The 16,680-nt window shown below is 47.2% G+C and overlaps 1 protein-coding gene across 2 annotated transcripts in view; it reads right to left on the reverse strand.

The window, feature by feature from the left end:
- PHC2 (polyhomeotic homolog 2) overlaps positions 1 to 16,680 on the reverse strand; it is a 115,219-nt gene that overhangs the window by 4,841 nt on the left and 93,698 nt on the right. For both annotated transcript variants that reach the window (XM_055331514.1, XM_055331515.1), the window contains 4 exons: positions 7,761 to 7,963; positions 5,933 to 6,062; positions 4,971 to 5,085; positions 918 to 1,059 (listed from right to left, as the gene is read on the reverse strand). In XM_055331514.1, the coding sequence (XP_055187489.1) occupies positions 918 to 1,059; positions 4,971 to 5,085; positions 5,933 to 6,062; positions 7,761 to 7,963 (590 nt within the window). The remainder of the gene's footprint in view (positions 1 to 917; positions 1,060 to 4,970; positions 5,086 to 5,932; positions 6,063 to 7,760; positions 7,964 to 16,680) is intronic.

The raw sequence follows: 16,680 nt of genomic DNA on the forward strand, positions 1-16,680 counted from the left end.
TAGGTCTCCAGCAGAGTGATGGGCGAAGGCAGGCAGTATCCCCCTCCTACTTGGTCTGTGACTACATACCTTTGAGTGCTTAGATCAAAAAGCATCTTCTGGGTTGTCCCCTCTCTGACCTGATGCAGAGTAGGGTCCCTCCCAGTACTCCTGCTGGCAGCGCACCGCACCAATCTGATTCTATCTATGCCTACTGTTTCTTCTAGAGGTGGGGTTTGAAGCCAGGGCTCTAGAGAGTTCAGGGGTGATCTGTGAAAGAGTCTTAAAATTTCCTGTGCGTGTGCATGATCAGTCACAGCCTTCGTCAGATTACAGAGGTTTCTGACCCAAATGATGACGAACAGCGAAACCATGAGGCTATGAAAGGTTCCATGAAGCTGTGGGTTCCTGCAGGGCAACTCAGCCTCACTGCCAGATGGTATGCCTGGCACGCAAGTGGGGCTACAAAATCTGCACTGAACAAACACCTGTGTTCCTGGTAGAGGTTTCAAGAACTCAGTGCTTTGGATTCGAGGAGGCCACAAAGTGCAGGTAGGGAAAGGCTGCAGGCTGCCTCCATACCTGGCCCTCCATGTAAGGTATAAGATAACAGGGACAGTCTGTCTCTTCACCAGGCCAGGCAGAGGAGACCCCATTTCCATGGCCCCAGAAGGATGGAGGCAAGCTGGAAGGGGAGAGCTGGAGAAGGGCAAGGTCACTGACACAGGAAATCACCTCACAAGCATGTGGGTATAAATGCTGGGGCACATTATAGGACCTGGGAAGGGCTTGATGTGACGATTTGTGAGAAATGAGAACATGACGGAATATACTTAAGTCAGCACTGGAAAAGGAATGTGGGCATCCTGGGTCTGTTAGGAAGGGAAGTTGGTGAGGACGTGGGACTAATGTAGCTTTGGGCTCGGCTAGCCTCTCACCTGCTTCTTAGTATCCTTTGTAAGTGTGGGCAGACTGGCTTTGCTGGCCCGACGGCGGTTGTGGGTTGGGACTCCTGCCGTCTGCAGCTTGCTCTCATCTGGGTAGAAAAGCCCCACTCGTTTGGTGCATCCCACGTTGTACCTGCGAGTCAGAGGAACAGGGGAGTCAGAGCCATCATGGGGCATGTGGGCCCCTGGTAGCCTGATTGCAGCCAGGCGCTCCAGCAATACGGGAGTCCATCCATCTGCTCCGATGCTGAGTTTATCACTTCCTACTGGCTGGCTGACTTAGTGCAAGTCACTGGACTGCTGAGCCTCAGTTTCCTCATCTGGAGCTATGGATGGGACGACTCACTTTCTAAACCTGGTCTGATTAATTATATGAGCTAATGTGTGTAAAGCGCTGGACACAACTTGGATCACTGTAAGAACTCATGGCTGACATATCGTACGCTAAATATTACCTGTGCCAGGAAATAACGGTCTACTGTCCTGCTGGAAAGTGCAGGTGCGCCTCAGAGATACTGCAGGCTCTGTTCCACATCTGACAGGCAATAAAGTAGTCAGTTTTTTTAATTTCCCGGGCATATAAAAGTAGTAATTGTTTACACTACACTGAAGTTTATTACACGATGATAGGGGCGCCTGGGTGGCTCAGTGGGTTAAGCACCTGACTCTCAATTCAGCTGAAGTCATGATCTCTAGGTCATGGGATCGAGGTTCCACACTCCGCAGGGAGTCTGCTTCTCTCCTTGGCCCTCCACTTGCTTGTGTGCACATGCACCCATGCTCTGCCCAATAAATCAATCTTTAAAAAAAATTTAAGAAAAAAATAGAAAATGGTGAAAAATTTGCCACATCAATGGACTCTTCCTTTCACGAATGATTTCTCTGTAGCGTACAATGCTGTCTGACAGCATCTTACACCCATAGAATTGCTTTCAAAACGAGTCAATCCTCTCAAACCCTGCCACTTTATCAACGGAGTTTATTTGATATTACAAATACTTGGTTGTCATTTCAACAATCTTCACAACATCTTCACCAGCAGGAGACTCTTCCTTAAGAAATCACACTTTTGCTCATTCCTAAGAAGTAATTCCTCATTCACTGAAGTTTTTATCATGAGACTGCAGCAATGCAGGGACGAGTGGGTGGCTTGGTAGGTGAAGAATCTGCCTTTGGCTCAGGTCCTGACCCTGGGGTCCTGGGATAGAGCCCCACATCAGGCTTCCTGTTCAGTGGGGAGTCTGCTTTCCCCTCTCCCCTACCCCCCCTTCTTGTGTGCTCTCTCTCTCCTAGCACTTGTTTTCTCTCAAATAAATAAATAAATAAATAAATAAATAAATAAATAAATAAATAAAATCTTTTAAAAAAAGAGACATTACAGCAATTTAATCACATCTTTAGGCTCCACCTCTAATTCTAGTTCTCTGGCTATTTCCACAACACCTACAGCTACTTCCGCCACTGGAGTATTGAACCCATCACAGTCACCTAGGAGGTGGGAATCAACTTCTTCCAAATCCCTATTAATGTTGATATTTTAAGCACTTCCCTTGAATCCTGAATGACTTCCTAACGGCATCTAGAATGGTGAATCCTTTCTATAAGATTTTTAATTGACTTTGCCCAGATCCAAGTGGAATCTGTATCTATGGCAACTAGAGCCTTACAAAATACATTTTTTAAAAAAAGATTTGAAAAGTCGAAATTACTCCTTGATCCATGGGCCGCATGCATTATGGATGATGTGCTAGCAGGCATGAAAACAAAGTGAATCTCATTGCACATCTCCATCAGAGCTCATGGGTAACCAGGTACACGGTCAGTGAGCAGTAATATTTGGAAAGAAATCTTCTGTTCCTGAGCAGTAGGTCTCAACACTAGACTTAAAATATTTACTAAACCATATTATAAACATATGTGCTATCATGCAGGCTTTGTTGTTCCATCAGTAGGGCACAGGCAGCATAGACTTAGCACAATTCTTAAGCACAATTCTTAAGACCTTCAGAATGGTAGGTGAACACTAGCTTCAACCGAAACTCACCAGCTGCATTAGCCCCTAACAAGAGAGTCAGCCTGTTTTGAAGCCAGGCACTGACTTCTCTCTAGCTATCAAAAAGTCTTCTTCCAGTAGAAGGCGGTTTCGTCTGCACTGAAAATCTATTGCTTAACATAGCCATCTTCACCAACAATCTGAGTTAGATATTCTGGATAACCTGCTGTGTTGGCTTCTACATCAGCACTTGCTGCTTCACTATGCACTTTTATGCTACGGAGGTGGCTTCTTTCCTTAAATCTCATGGACTTTTCTTCTTCTTCTTCTTCTTTTTTTTTAAGATTATTTATTTATTCATGAGAGAGAGAGAGAGAGAGAGAGAGAGAGAGAGAGAGAGAGAGAGAGAGGCAAAGACATAGGCAGAGGAAGAAGCTCCCTGCAGGGAGCCTGATGTAGGACTCGATCCCAGGTCCCAGGTCTCCAGGATCACACCCTGGGCTGAAGGTGGTGCTAAACCACTGAGCCACCCGGGCTGCCTGACTTTTCTCCTGCAGTTTCCTCGCCTCTCTCAGCCTTGACAGAATTGAAGACAATTAGGCCTTACTCTGGATTGGGCTTCGGCTTCAGGGAATGTTGTGGCAGGTTTGATCTTCTATCCAGACCACTCACACTTTCTCCATATGGGCAACAGGGCAAAGGTTTTGCTTTTGTATCATTCATGTGCTCACTGGAGTAGTACTTTTAATTTCCTTCAAGAACTTTCCCTTTGAATTCACAACTTGGCCGTTTGGTGCAAGAGACCTAGCTTTCAGGCTGTCTCAGCTTTCAATGAGTGCTTCTCACGAAGCCTAATCATTTCTAGCTTTTCATTTCAAGTGAGAGGTGCACCACACTTCTTTCACTTGAATACTCAGAGGTCACTGTAGGGTTATTAATGGGCCTAATTTCAACATTGTCATGTCTTCAGGAATAGGGAGGCCCAAGGAGAGAGAGACAGACAGGGGAGCAGTCAGTTGGTGGAGCAGGAGGACACAGAAGACATTTACTGATTAAGTTTACCATCTTATGTGGGTACAGTTCGTGGCACCCCCAAACAATCACTACAGTAAATATCAAAGACCACAGATCACCATAATAATGAAAAAGTCTGAAATATTGTGAGAATTACCAAAATATGACACAGAGACACAAAATGAGCAAACTCTGTTGGAAAAATGATGCCGGCAGCCTTGTCTGACACAGGGCTGTCACACACCTTCAATTTGTTTTAAAAAAAAGGCAGTATCTGCGAAGCACAGTAAAACGAGGTCTGCCTGTAGCTTGGCAAAGCTTCACAAAGGCACCCTGATGACCTCTGGTACGGATCTGAGGAGAGCCTTATTCCAGTGGGCAGGGCTCTAGGGATTTCTATTCTTCTGAGGGCTCAGGGCTTCAGGGTCAGTGCCTCTCCCACCTTAGTACGAAGCCCATGTAGGGCTTTAGAGTCAGAGGAGTTTGACTCTCAACTCCATGACACTGTGCAGTTACTTATCCTTGGTGCCTTAGTCTGCTAGCGTGTATGAAGGGGACAGCAGACTTCCCTGCCTCATGGTTACTCTGAATATTAGGTGACACAGGGCATACCGACTGTCTAGTGCAGTGCCTGGCCCATGACAGGCTCTCAGTACACAACACTGTCCCTGGCCTATGCTGTGTGAGAGCTCACAGAGAATATCTGTTAACTAGGGCAGGGGCTCCAGGTGAAGCTTCTGGTGGAGGGCTTACCCCAAGGGGACAGCTGCCAAGGGTTCAATGGGGCCCAGGAGGGACAGTCAAGCTAAAACATTGCTTCCTTTCCTTGGACTCAGAGCTGCTCACTTGAGTTTTGGGTTCTAGTACCTGGTGGATTAGTGACAGGAGGTTGCTTCCAGGGAGGTAGAGGAAACCAGAAGGCAGCTGAGCTCCACCTAGGGTGCCCGGGATGGACTATCATTGAAGAGGGGAGGACACGAGGTGCAATCCTGAGGAGGAGGAGGGGCTGGCACGACAGCGGGGCCGAGGTCACTCACCTCTTTGCACATGCCATGGAACAGAAACGCTTAGAACGCTTGAATTTGTAGGCAAAGTCCAACCGGCCACAGAGCTCACACTTGAGTTTGAGGGGAATACCCTCCTCTTTGGATTCTGGAAGGTATGGAAATTAGAATGAGTGTTTAGAGGACCAATTCCCACAAGACCCCGGACAGCCCCCCACAAAGCCTTCCTTCTCTGCCCTGCCTCTTCCTCCTGTCCCAATAAGCTGTGACACGCAGTGGTGGTCTAGCTTGGAAAGTGCCCAGCTGCTTTCGCCACTGGTTTGGGAAGAGCTGCTTCTCCCACCTTGGAAAGTACCCAGTGGTGTTTGGTGATGGCCCCTGGATACCTGACAGGTTTCTTTCCTAAGCGCTGAGCCTGAGGCAAACACAGGTGGTAAAGAATCAGCACCCCTCCTTATGACCCTGGCTAGAGACTAGGACTACTCTGGGTACTGTCACAACTGATCTGGAACTATCCTACCCTATGGTGATGTACTAGTTCACTGCTGACCTGGATCACAGAACTCAGGAGTTCTGTAACCTCCATAGGGCCCACTGAGTGAGTGGCTCATGCTGTAAGTGCAGCCCTGGCCTGGCCACGGAGGTGCCTGAAAGCCGGGCCCCGGGGGCTGAGTGCAGCTCAGGTGGTGAGGGAAGGGCCCCCTTGCCTGCACCACTGCTACCTCTTGCCAAGGACTCCCACAGGAAAAGCAACTCTTGGGACCCTCTGGCTGGCTGGAGTGGGGCTGGAGGAGAGGCAGGCAACAGTTCCTCAAGGGCAGGGGCATTCCCCCTTCCTTGTTTTCTAGGGACAGGGAAGTTACATACTCCCTGGTCAGCGTTGCTCCATGGATAGTGAGAGAGGAAGTATGTAGGGCCGGCCTTTGCAGCCTTGTCTCTTTCCTGGTCAGTTCAGCCAAATCAGAAGGCCCTAGCGTTCAGGGTGAGATGCCTACCTTGCAGATAGGGCTCCTCCATCTCAGAGTCAGTGGTGGTGGTATGATCCTGCTGTGGAAGTTTCTCAGGCAAGAACCCTTGTGCATATTTCTTCTTAAGATTCCCCACCAGCAGGGACGAGCGTCCCACCTAGAGGACATGGTAACAATGGAAGTCATGAGGGTTAGGTTGCTATCCAGCCTCATCAAAATTACATATATAATGCATTGAGGCACAGATGCCAGCCTCTACATCATCATCCCAGTGTGCCTTGCTCAAGGCCCTATTTTGCTGTGTAGCTCATGAGGCAAGATGCCAATTGTCACCAAAGTGCAGCAATGGCTTCAGCCCAGGACAGCTTCAGAGGTTAGGAAAATACCTATTCTTCCAAGTGACTAAGGAGCAGAGACAGAGGCAGAAATCAAGTATCCTGTACCACCAGAACAACTGCCAGGACCCAGTGCTCACATGTCACGGGGCAGGCATACAGCTGGGGCCATGGGTGTGAGTGTGTGTAGGACAGGGCACACTCTGCAATCATTTCTGGTTTCCTACTGTCCTCCACCTTCTCACTGTTCTACTTGAGCCAGAGGTGCAGGCAGCCGTGCAGGAGCGCAGGAAGGGACAGACTCTGGGCCACAGGGTAAATGCCCACCGTGGTGGCCAGGATCCTAGACTGGCTTATTCACTCTGTTGGTCCTTCGTTTGTTGCCTCTGTTCAGGCAGCCTGGCAGTTAGATCCCTAGGTGGTACTGGAGTGTTATTCAATCTGTATCCACCCTGTGAGATCAGTTGGTTTCTGGGGTTTCTCTATAAGGCCAAGTCGAAGACCTGGTCTAATGAGGGAGGGGATGTGACATGGTTGGAGCTTATAGCTAAGGTGCTCCGGGTGGATTTCTCTACCAGGGGCCTTGAGCAACCTTCGGAGGGAAAGTGAACAAGAGCCTATTTGTCTTCTGACATTTTAGGAGGGCAGTTCATCCAGCTCAGTTAATCAAGCTTAGAGTCTTCCACTGACTACTGAAACCACTCATGGGCTCAAAGAATGAGCAAAAGGCAGATGGCATCCCATGGAGATGGGATTCTTTAACAGCCAGATAATTTCATCACCGGAGAGGCCGGTGTTTACCTGTCCCTGGGCTCCTCCCATCTACGGAGCAGTGCCACCTGTCCTCACCAACTCACACTGCACAGTCAGCTCTGGTTGCTTTGTTTGAATATGGCATTTTCTTGATTCTTTTATATTTCCCTTTGGTCTTATGCTTTCACCGGAGACATCTGATTGCATCCTTTCTAAAGTACCCTCACTCTCATTCACTCTTTTCAAGGCTCTGACCCCAGAAAAGCAGCTCAGGCTACAACCCTGTTCTCTGATCTTCATTTCAAGACACATCTTGAAAATTCTGTTCTACGCACTTTGCTTTTGTTCTCTCACAAAATTCTGCCATTCAGAGGTCCTGGCATTCAAAACTAAATGAGGTCTCATTTCCCCAAACCCATCTTCTTGTCCCAAAACACCCCAATGTGAACTCCCTTCTAACTAAGGGGGGGAGGTCACACAACACCAAGCAGGGACACAGCTGAGTCTGTGTGTGGCCACTTCTAACCAAGGGGCCCTGCCAATTATTCCTAATCACCGATCCCTTCTGGACCCTAGGAAGACACTCAATCCTAGAAAGAAAATGGTTCCTGACATTCTTTTTTGGGGGGAAATCAGCAAGGAAAGAGCAAACTGTTTACATTTTTGGAAATTTTACATGGAAATGTAAAAATATTCTAATACACATCCAAAATATACTTCAAAAAACAAAAACAAAAACAAAAGAGGGGAAAAGAAGTAGTCCGTACCGGGAAAGGCTCCGCCCCCTCCTGGATCACAAACCCTTCGATAACATGCGTCAGGATTTGGGGTTTCACAATGGCCTGTGGTGGTTTATTCTCACCATTCTGGGGGGCAGTGCCGGTGATGCTGGAGGCAGAGTTTCCGTTCCCTGAGGTCATGCCGGGGCTGCTGAGGTCGGTCAGTGCATGAACAATGCCCTGCCCTGTCTCTGTACAAGGGAGAGTAGGAAGACACAAGCAGGGAAGGTCAGAACCAGGTCCAGACCAGCATTGAGAGCAGGGACTCAGCATGTGCCTGGCTTCTTCCATGGAGCCAGATGACAACGCAAACCAAGGAGTCAGTCCCCTCCCTCAATGACCTATTTAAAAAGTAGTCGAGTCAGTGGACATGCCATCAAGTGTGATTGTCATCAGTCTGAAATGAGGTAGTTCATCAGCTAAGCAGAATTTAATTGCCCAACTGTACGACCAAGTTAATTAAATAACAATTTTCTTTGAGGAGGTAAGACCGCACTCAATATTGATTTGGACAAACAAGGTCATCTTTAGTTCCAGGGAGAAGACGTATCTACAAGGTGACCTCCACAACCAGGAGGAAAAGCTGTAGTAGGTATGGGGTTTGGAGGTATGATGGGGAGAGAGGTTACATCTTCTCTGATGATCCATGGGAAAGGATTCCACTTTAAGCATCCTGTGAAATGTCAAATTACTGACCCCCTGAGATGAACGCAAAGGGAACAAGAGGACTGGGCCCCAAGTGAACACAGTGTGATCCAGAGGCTGGTTGTCTGAGGTCATGTGCTGAGATATACACGCATTCAATTTCTCCCCCAAGAAGGTCGCTGAGGCTATGGGACTCTATGCTGCTTCTGCTGGCCCGTGCTCTTGATCAAGCCCTCCTTGCCCTGTTCTCAGCTCCACATATGGTCTGGTCCTCACCCAACCACAGTGTCCTTCCCTCTGTGGACAACCCTTTCTGAAGTCTCCTTCCTCATGGGCCTACTGGTCTTCCTCCGAAGAAATCCCCTGGCCACCCTCTGAAGGACATGAGTGGCTCAGTTGGTTGAGTGCCCAACTCTTGATTTTAGCTCAGGTCATGATCTTGGGGTTGTGAGATTAAACCCTGTGTTGGGCTCCATGCTCAGCAGGGAGTCTGCTTGAGATTTTCCCTCTCCCTCTGCTCCTCCCCCTACTCATGTGCACTCCCACTCTCTCTCAAATAAATAAACAAAATCTTAAAAAAAAAAAAAAAAGTGTGCTACAAGGTGCCTCTCCAGAATACACCACAGGGAACTTCCTCTTCTCCACTTGGCCAGCCCCTCTCTGAGCTGCCCCATGCTTTCAAGGGGCAACATTTCTTTTTTTTTTTTAATTTATTTTATTTTTTTATTTATTTATGATAGGCACACAGTGAGAGAGAGAGAGAGAGGCAGAGACACAGGCAGAGGGAGAAGCAGGCTCCACGCACCGGGAGCTCGACGTGGGATTCGATCCCGGGTCTCCAGGATCGCGCCCTGGGCCAAAGGTAGGCGCTAAACCGCTGTGCCACCCAGGGATCCCCAGGGGCAACATTTCTTTACCTCACTTTTGCCACCACCTCCCCACCCCTAACCAGGACCATTCTCTACCACCACCAACTGTGTGAGCTGAGGTTGCCTGTAACCTGGAACTTCCTAAAAAAGAAAAAAGAGAAAGAAAAAGCCATTTCTTTATTGCAACAAGCCTATTAACATTAAGCATAACCCTGTGTATGTGTTACATACTTGAAAAATGATTTCAGTACATTAGTTAAGTGATTTTTGCACAAGACTTTATATGTCGATGCTCTAACTTCCTGCTAAAGATTGCAAATCCCACCAAGGAACAGGAATCCAGTGTCAGATATGGAGCATGGAGAAATAACAACAAACTCATTCTAGAAAAGGTTTGTAACTGGTTTATTTTCTTACTTGCAGTCCTAATGCTCGATAAACTAGAATAAATCTTATTTGATGAAAAAGAATGTGCTATGACCCGTGGCATCACTCCTCAGACTTCTGTAATTCAATAATAAATTTCAGAGCTGAGCGAGAATCATCCAAGAAACATGAAATGATGAGACTGTTTCAAATTAATTTTTGTTTGAGACAGTCACACTGGCAAGTTAGAAAAATTCCCTTAAGTGTTCATAGTCACTTGAAAAAAATTTTTTGACAGCTCTGACTTTACTGTAGAGATGGAAACATTCCCCTTTAGAATTAGTCTTTCTAAACTATAAAGGTGTTTGGCAACAATAACAACAAATCTTTCCTCAATTGTCCATGAATAACTAGCAGGACTGAGTTAATCAAATTGAATCAATCAAATTAAATTTCTCTGCTCTGAAATTTTAAACATTTAAGCCTGCATTTACATAGTTTTCTTTTAATATTTTAAATGTGTAAAAAATATATTTTTCTTAAAATGATAAATGTTAAAATATAAAACCAAAGATATAAGTTAACATCTTATTTTTAGATGGTGCCTATTTCCTTCTAGTAAATATCCCAATTTCTCTAATGATTACAGATTATAGAATCGCACGATTAGAAAGGTTGGTTCAACCCCTTACCAATGCAATGCTTGAACCTTCTCTACAATACTCCCACCCTGGGCATTTGTTTGAATACCTCCAATGACAAAGGAACTTACTATCTCTGCTGGTAACAAATTCCAGTGTAGTTTGTTCTTATTGTGGACAGTTCATTTAAAAAGTTCTTCCTTACTATGGAGCCAAAAATATTCTGTTAATTTCTGCCTACCCACCCTGGAGATCCATCTGTTCCTTAAGACCATGCAGAACAAGGGTAATCAATATTTGAAAGAAGGGCAAAAACACGGGCTCATATCATGGGCTTAGAGTCAGGTCTTTATCACTCAAGTGAATTAGGGGCAAGTCCTTGACCCCTCTCTCTCAGCCTCAGTTTCATCAGCCATAAAATAAGGACAATTACAATATCTACCCTCCCATGTCAGGTGGCTAGGAGGGCCAGGGGAGTAATCAGCAGCAGAGCCATACTAGTGCACTAGGAAGTGCTCAAGAAATGCTCCTCAGTTTCAAGAAGCACTTCACTCATGACCACAGTGTGTCTTCTCTCCTCTTGGCCAAACTCCCTCTGTGGCTTCAACTGTTCTTTACACGAAAGGCTGAGAGTTCATCATCATCCTTTGCGTTCTGTTTACACCTTTCCAAGTCAGAGAGCCAGTCAACACTAACATAAAAACCAAGTGCATTGATGGAAGAGACTAGGTTGGTGAGGTTTTTGTTTTGATTCTTTTCAACGCAGTCCAGTTCCTGACTTAGCACAGGAGGAAGGAAATAAGTGTGACTCCCTTGTTTTCGTTTTTAATACCTCTGTGGAATTAATCTACTCTTTTTGGATTCTGGGATCACTCCCACCTCCAGCTTTTCATGGAGATTCATCACCAAACTGCTTCTGATATCTTGTCTCCTTTTATGGGATCTCTCCATCCTCACTTGTCTCCCCGCCCCCTACCCCATTCCCTCCCCTCTCTCAGAGCTCTCAGAGCAGCATCTATTCCTGTGCGCTGGGGCACTGCAAGGCGGGGCAGCGCAGCACGGGCATACCTCTTGAGGTCAGATTCTTTCCTCGTGCCAAATACAGTAGTGAACAGATACATTCAGTAGCTCAGAGTCTACAGAGCCGACGCAAAGGCTTTTTGGAATCTTAAAAAAAAAAAAGGATCTTATTAAGCAGAACAAACACATAAATCCTTTCGCCCTAACGTTAGAACTGATCCCTCTCCATTATAACTCTGGGACAGGTTGGCAAAAGAGACAGAAGCCAGGGACAGAGGGAGGGTGTTTTATGAATATACAAAGGTTTGCAGTCATCTTGGAGGCCAAGGCCCCCTCATCTGCTTTAGGCACAAAGGAGTTTGGGCTATTTCTGGAATGGCCAAACACAATCTCACCCCCTGCCACGCTCAGCATGCTGAGATTAATTTAATCTACTTCCCGCTCTCCCAGACTGCTCTGCAGCCTGTTTGAGGGAAAGCAGCTTAATAGGGAAACTTGCAGAAACCTGTCCTGCCGGCTTCGAGGCTGGATAAAAGATAAAGAGAAAGAAAGACTCGGTCTTAGGAATTCTTCCTTCCTGAATTCTTTTTTAAAAGATTCTATTTATTCATGAGAGACACAGAAAGAGAGGCAGAGACACAAGCAGAGGGAGAAGCAGGCTCCACGCAGGGAGCCAGAAGTGGGACTCGATTCTAGGACTCCAGGATCACGCCCTGGGCCAAAGGCAGGCGCTAAACCGCTGAGCCACCCAGGGATCCCTGAATCCTCTTGACCAGTCCTGAGGCTGGTGTTGCGGTTGGAGATCCCCACAAGTCTCAAAGGCCATTATACACAGCTAGGCACCCGAATCTGAAAGGTGGAGGCCCGGATGCCATGACCACGAGGCTGAGGGAGGTCAAGTCAGGCCAAGCTTCAGTGGTGGTGAAGGTGGTGAGGAGGAAGCATCTAACCCTCAATGAAGCTGCCCACAAAGGGCCAAATATTCAGATAGGAATGAACAGGGTAGTTTGTTCTAGGGAAGTTGTTATAGTATATATGTTTCCACCTCTAGGCTGCTTCTCAGTTCTGGTCTCATTCACAGGCTCTGGCAGAAAGAGCCCTTATAGGGGCTAGATAAAATAAGAACCACACAGCAGCCTGTTTGTGAGATTATCTGCTTCGGGGTTAGTCCCTTCTGCTAGGCAGAACAAGTTTCTTTAGGCATGAGCTATGATTTGTTATCTCTGACTCTTTAGAGGCTAACCCCATGTCTGCTATAGGATAGCTACATAATGTCTGTTAAACTGGATGGTCTAGAATCCATGGTCTGAGTATTTGCAGGTCTGTCTCCTAAGTCTCAAACGGGAAACTTGGTACCATTTGAGATTTGTAAAGGACTTACTGAGGCTATAATGATTTGAGAGCAGGTAGGCCAGTGCCTTCTATAGGACTAGCATTTCTGGGTACCTGGTTATAAAGAACAAGAGCTATTCCTTGACCCATTTCTTCCTGTTAGGGCAAGGATTTCTTCACTAAGAAGCATTAAGTTGCCCTGAAGGCTGAAGTTCTGGATTCCCTGGCCGCTTTGAAATATGTGTGCAGGCTCCAGGCATCTGGAAAGGCATGATGACCTCTAGAGACAGAAGCTGGGAGGCTCCTATAAAGTGGCCCTGCCCTCAGATGTCCAGAGAGGCTGAGCTAGCTCTCCTGCCCACTTAAGACAGAGGTCTGGCTGGCTACAGCTATGCAAAATCTGGGCCATTTTAGAACCGATTCTTACGTTCTTTACATGCACAGATACAACAAAAATCAGTTATGCTGGAATATGGTTTAGGACTAAGTTATTATGGGTATTTCAGATGGCCTGGCCACTCATTGTGTTTGTTCCTAAAACAAGTCATCTTCAAGACCTGACTTCAGAAGGAATGCAGGGCAAGCAGAGCTGCTTCTACCTCCTCAGCCTAGTCCATGGCTTTCATTTCTATTTTCTCCAGACAGGAGGAGTGTTTTTTTTTATTTATTTATTTTTTATTTTTTTAAAGATTTTATTTATTTATTCATGAGACACACAGAAAGGCAGAGATACAGGCAGAGAAAGAAGCAGGCTCCTTGAGGCAGCCGGGGACTCGATCCTGGAACCCCGGGACCACGCCCTGACCCGAAGGCAGACGCGCCCAATCACTGAGCCACCCACACATCCCATTATTTTTTAATTTTTAAATTGAATTTGTATTTGCCAACATATAACACCCAGTGCTCATCCCATCAAGTGCCCTCCTCAATGCCTGTCACCCAGTTACCCCAAAACCCCACCCACCTCCTCTTCGGTAACCCTTTGTTTTCCAGAGTTGGGAGTCTCTCATGGTTTGTCTTCCTCTCTAATTTTTCCCACTCATTTCCCCTCTTTTCCCTTATAATCCCTTTCACTATTTCTTAGGAGGAGTGTTTTAATTTACAAGACTTCTAACTACCCTTCCCTGACTATTGCAGGAGTTCAAACAGAGCTAATGAAGTTAACCAAAGAATTTAAGGAAGCAAAGTAGGCCATAACATGGGTCATTTGCCTGTGGCAAATCCTGTTCGACAAATGGCAAAACAAGGCTGCTCATACAACATGGAGCATTCTCTCCAGGCCCCTGGCTCTGAAATCACACACTCTGTGCCTCACCTTAGCAGGCCCAGTCATGTGGCCAGGATGGGGGACAGCAGGATTCCTAAAGAACTGCCTGCTCTAGGGAGCCCATGTAGAGCACCTGCAAAGTGCCAGTCAGGGAAACCATATCCAGGAGCCGGAGAGCAGCTGGCCTGGTGGGCGGTAGCACAGCACACTAAGCTGAGGGTGGTGAAGTCGGCCAGCCACTCTTACAATCCCTTTAGTTATATTTGGCCCATTATGGTGCCATTCTGAAAGTGAGGGAGGTAAGATATTTCGTAAGTGCCCATTTGTTGGAATCGCTCCACCAGGGGGAGGTAGGAAAGTGAAGTGGAGGCTGGCAATGAGAGAAGGGGTGGGTGGATATAGGTAGAGGGGAGATGAGGGGCAGGGGAGGAGGGAAGAAGGACTGGTGGCTCCATCCTGGGGCCCTGACTTGAGTCCATCAATCAGAGATTTATTTGGTTAACAACCTTCTTTAAAATGCGAATAGACACCTGCAGTCATTCACACCTTGCTGTGAACCACTTGACAGGCAGCTCGCTTTCCTCCCAATTTCGAGACAGTCTGCTTGTGTCGAGGTAAGGTGCTTGTGGGAGCCGTGGAAGTAGAGAGTGATTATTCTAGATCATGAGCACTAGATCACACAGGACCGGAGTCCAGCATCTTATTTTTTCAGGTGAGGAAAAGTGTGCATTTTAGAATCAAGGCAAGAGTGGATGCCATATATTTGGAAGGCAGTACCTTATAAAACACGCACAAACGGAACTCTTTGTAGTGGGGAAATGACACACCCCTTCCCACCCTGAGTACCAGAAGGCAGTAGGCACCAATGCCAAATGTTTTAACTTTTTCAATTCTGCTAAGGATCGAACTGTCAGATACAAAAGAAATCCTTACCTCGAGGGCACACAGCAGGCTATGGCCATCACCATCCTGCTTCTCAGAGTACCTTCCTGGGCTCTGCCTAACAAGAGCAGCCTGCTCTGACCAACATTTCTCATGAGGGGACCGTGACAGGAGGAGCACTCTGGGCACTTGTCTGAGGAGTTACGGGAGGGGGAGGCTCGTGGGCCATGCCTGGGGTCCTGCAGGGGAGCCGGCAGGCAGAATGAAAGGGAGGCTGAACCAGGTAGCCCCAAACCTGCTCTCATGTGTCACAGCAAAATGACCTCGCTGAGTCTGGGTTAAGAGGATCGGCGGGCAGACGTGCTTCTCAGATCTTAAGCATCTGGGCTGAGTGACTCTGGTTGAGGCATCTGTTAGGGAGGCTCCTCCTCCTCCCTGGCAGCCATTACCATACAGCTGACTTTCCTGCTGTCTCTTAGGACACAGGCAGAGAGAGCAGCCCTTCTGACTCACCCACAATCCCCAGCTACAGTGTACATAAGCTGAATTGTAAACAGCTGAATGTTTTCCAAGCTGCCACCCCCAGCTATGAAGGAAGGAATCAATGGAGCGCACAGCCACCCTCCCCCACGCAGGTCAGGACAACGGGAGCACTGGGGGATTTCCAAACAGCTGCAGGAACTGCTTCCCGGCCCACAGGCGGACTCCTGCAACAGGGTCCTCAGGCAACCAGACCACACTCAGCAGCAGCACCTGCAGGACCGCAGGGTGACTTCCCACAGGACAGGGCAATGCACCAGGGAATAATAGCTGACTCTGACTGCAGGGAGGCAGCGAGAGTTTTCAGACTCCTACTTAGGTGGAGCCAGTCTCTCAGTATCCACTGCTACGTTGACAGCTCCCAGATACTCTCCCATCATAGTTCTCTAGCAGGTGCTGGACTTCACAAGACAAAATGCCTGAACCAACAGGATAGGCTCTCCACGGGAGACGGCAAGATCACAGAAGATGGAAGTCAGAACAGCAGAGTGGAAGGAGTGCTGGCTCTAGGCCTGAGTCAGTACCTCTGGGTTCATGTTCTGTATTGTTTCCATCTCTGATTTATCTGTGAGCTTGAAGCACTGAGCCTCAGTCTCCCTACCTATAAAAATGAGGATCATACTGCCAAGATATCTTGCAAGGTTACGGTGAGTGTTAGTTAGAATTACTGTAAATACAATTCCTGGCACTGATCCCATTTAGAAGCTGTGCGACGTGGCAGTTAAGACTTTGGGATCACAGAGCCCTTAGGCTTAAATCCTAGTATGTTCCTGGACAAGTTACTCGAGGCCTTAATTTCCTTATCTGTAGTTTCCAAAATCTATAAAGAACTTACTAAACTCAACACCAAAGAAACAAACAATCCAATCATGAAATGGGCAAAAGACATGAAGAGAAATCTCACAGAGGAAGACATAGACATGGCCAACATGCACATGAGAAAATGCTCCGCATCACTTGCCATCAGGGAAATACAAATCAAATCCACAATGAGATACCACCTCACACCAGTGAGAATGGGGAAAATTAACAAGGCAGGAAACCACAAATGTTGGAGAGGATGCGGAGAAAAGGGAACCCTCTTACACTGTTGGTGGGAATGTGACCTGGTGCAGCCACTCTGGAAAACTGTGTGGAGGTTCCTCAAAGAGTTAAAAATAGACCTGTCCTAGGACCCAGCAACTGCACTGTTGGGGATTTATCCCAAAGATTCAGATGCAATGAAACGCAGGGACACCTGCACCCCGATGTTTCTAGCAGCAATGTCCACAATAGCCAAACTGTGGAAGGAGCCTCGGTGTCCATCGAAAGATGAATGGATAAAGAAGATGTGGTCTGTGTATACA

The sequence above is a fragment of the Nyctereutes procyonoides genome, unplaced genomic scaffold, assembly GCF_905146905.1.
Source record: "Nyctereutes procyonoides isolate TBG_1078 unplaced genomic scaffold, NYPRO_anot_genome, whole genome shotgun sequence".
Classification (NCBI taxonomy): domain Eukaryota; kingdom Metazoa; phylum Chordata; class Mammalia; order Carnivora; family Canidae; genus Nyctereutes; species Nyctereutes procyonoides.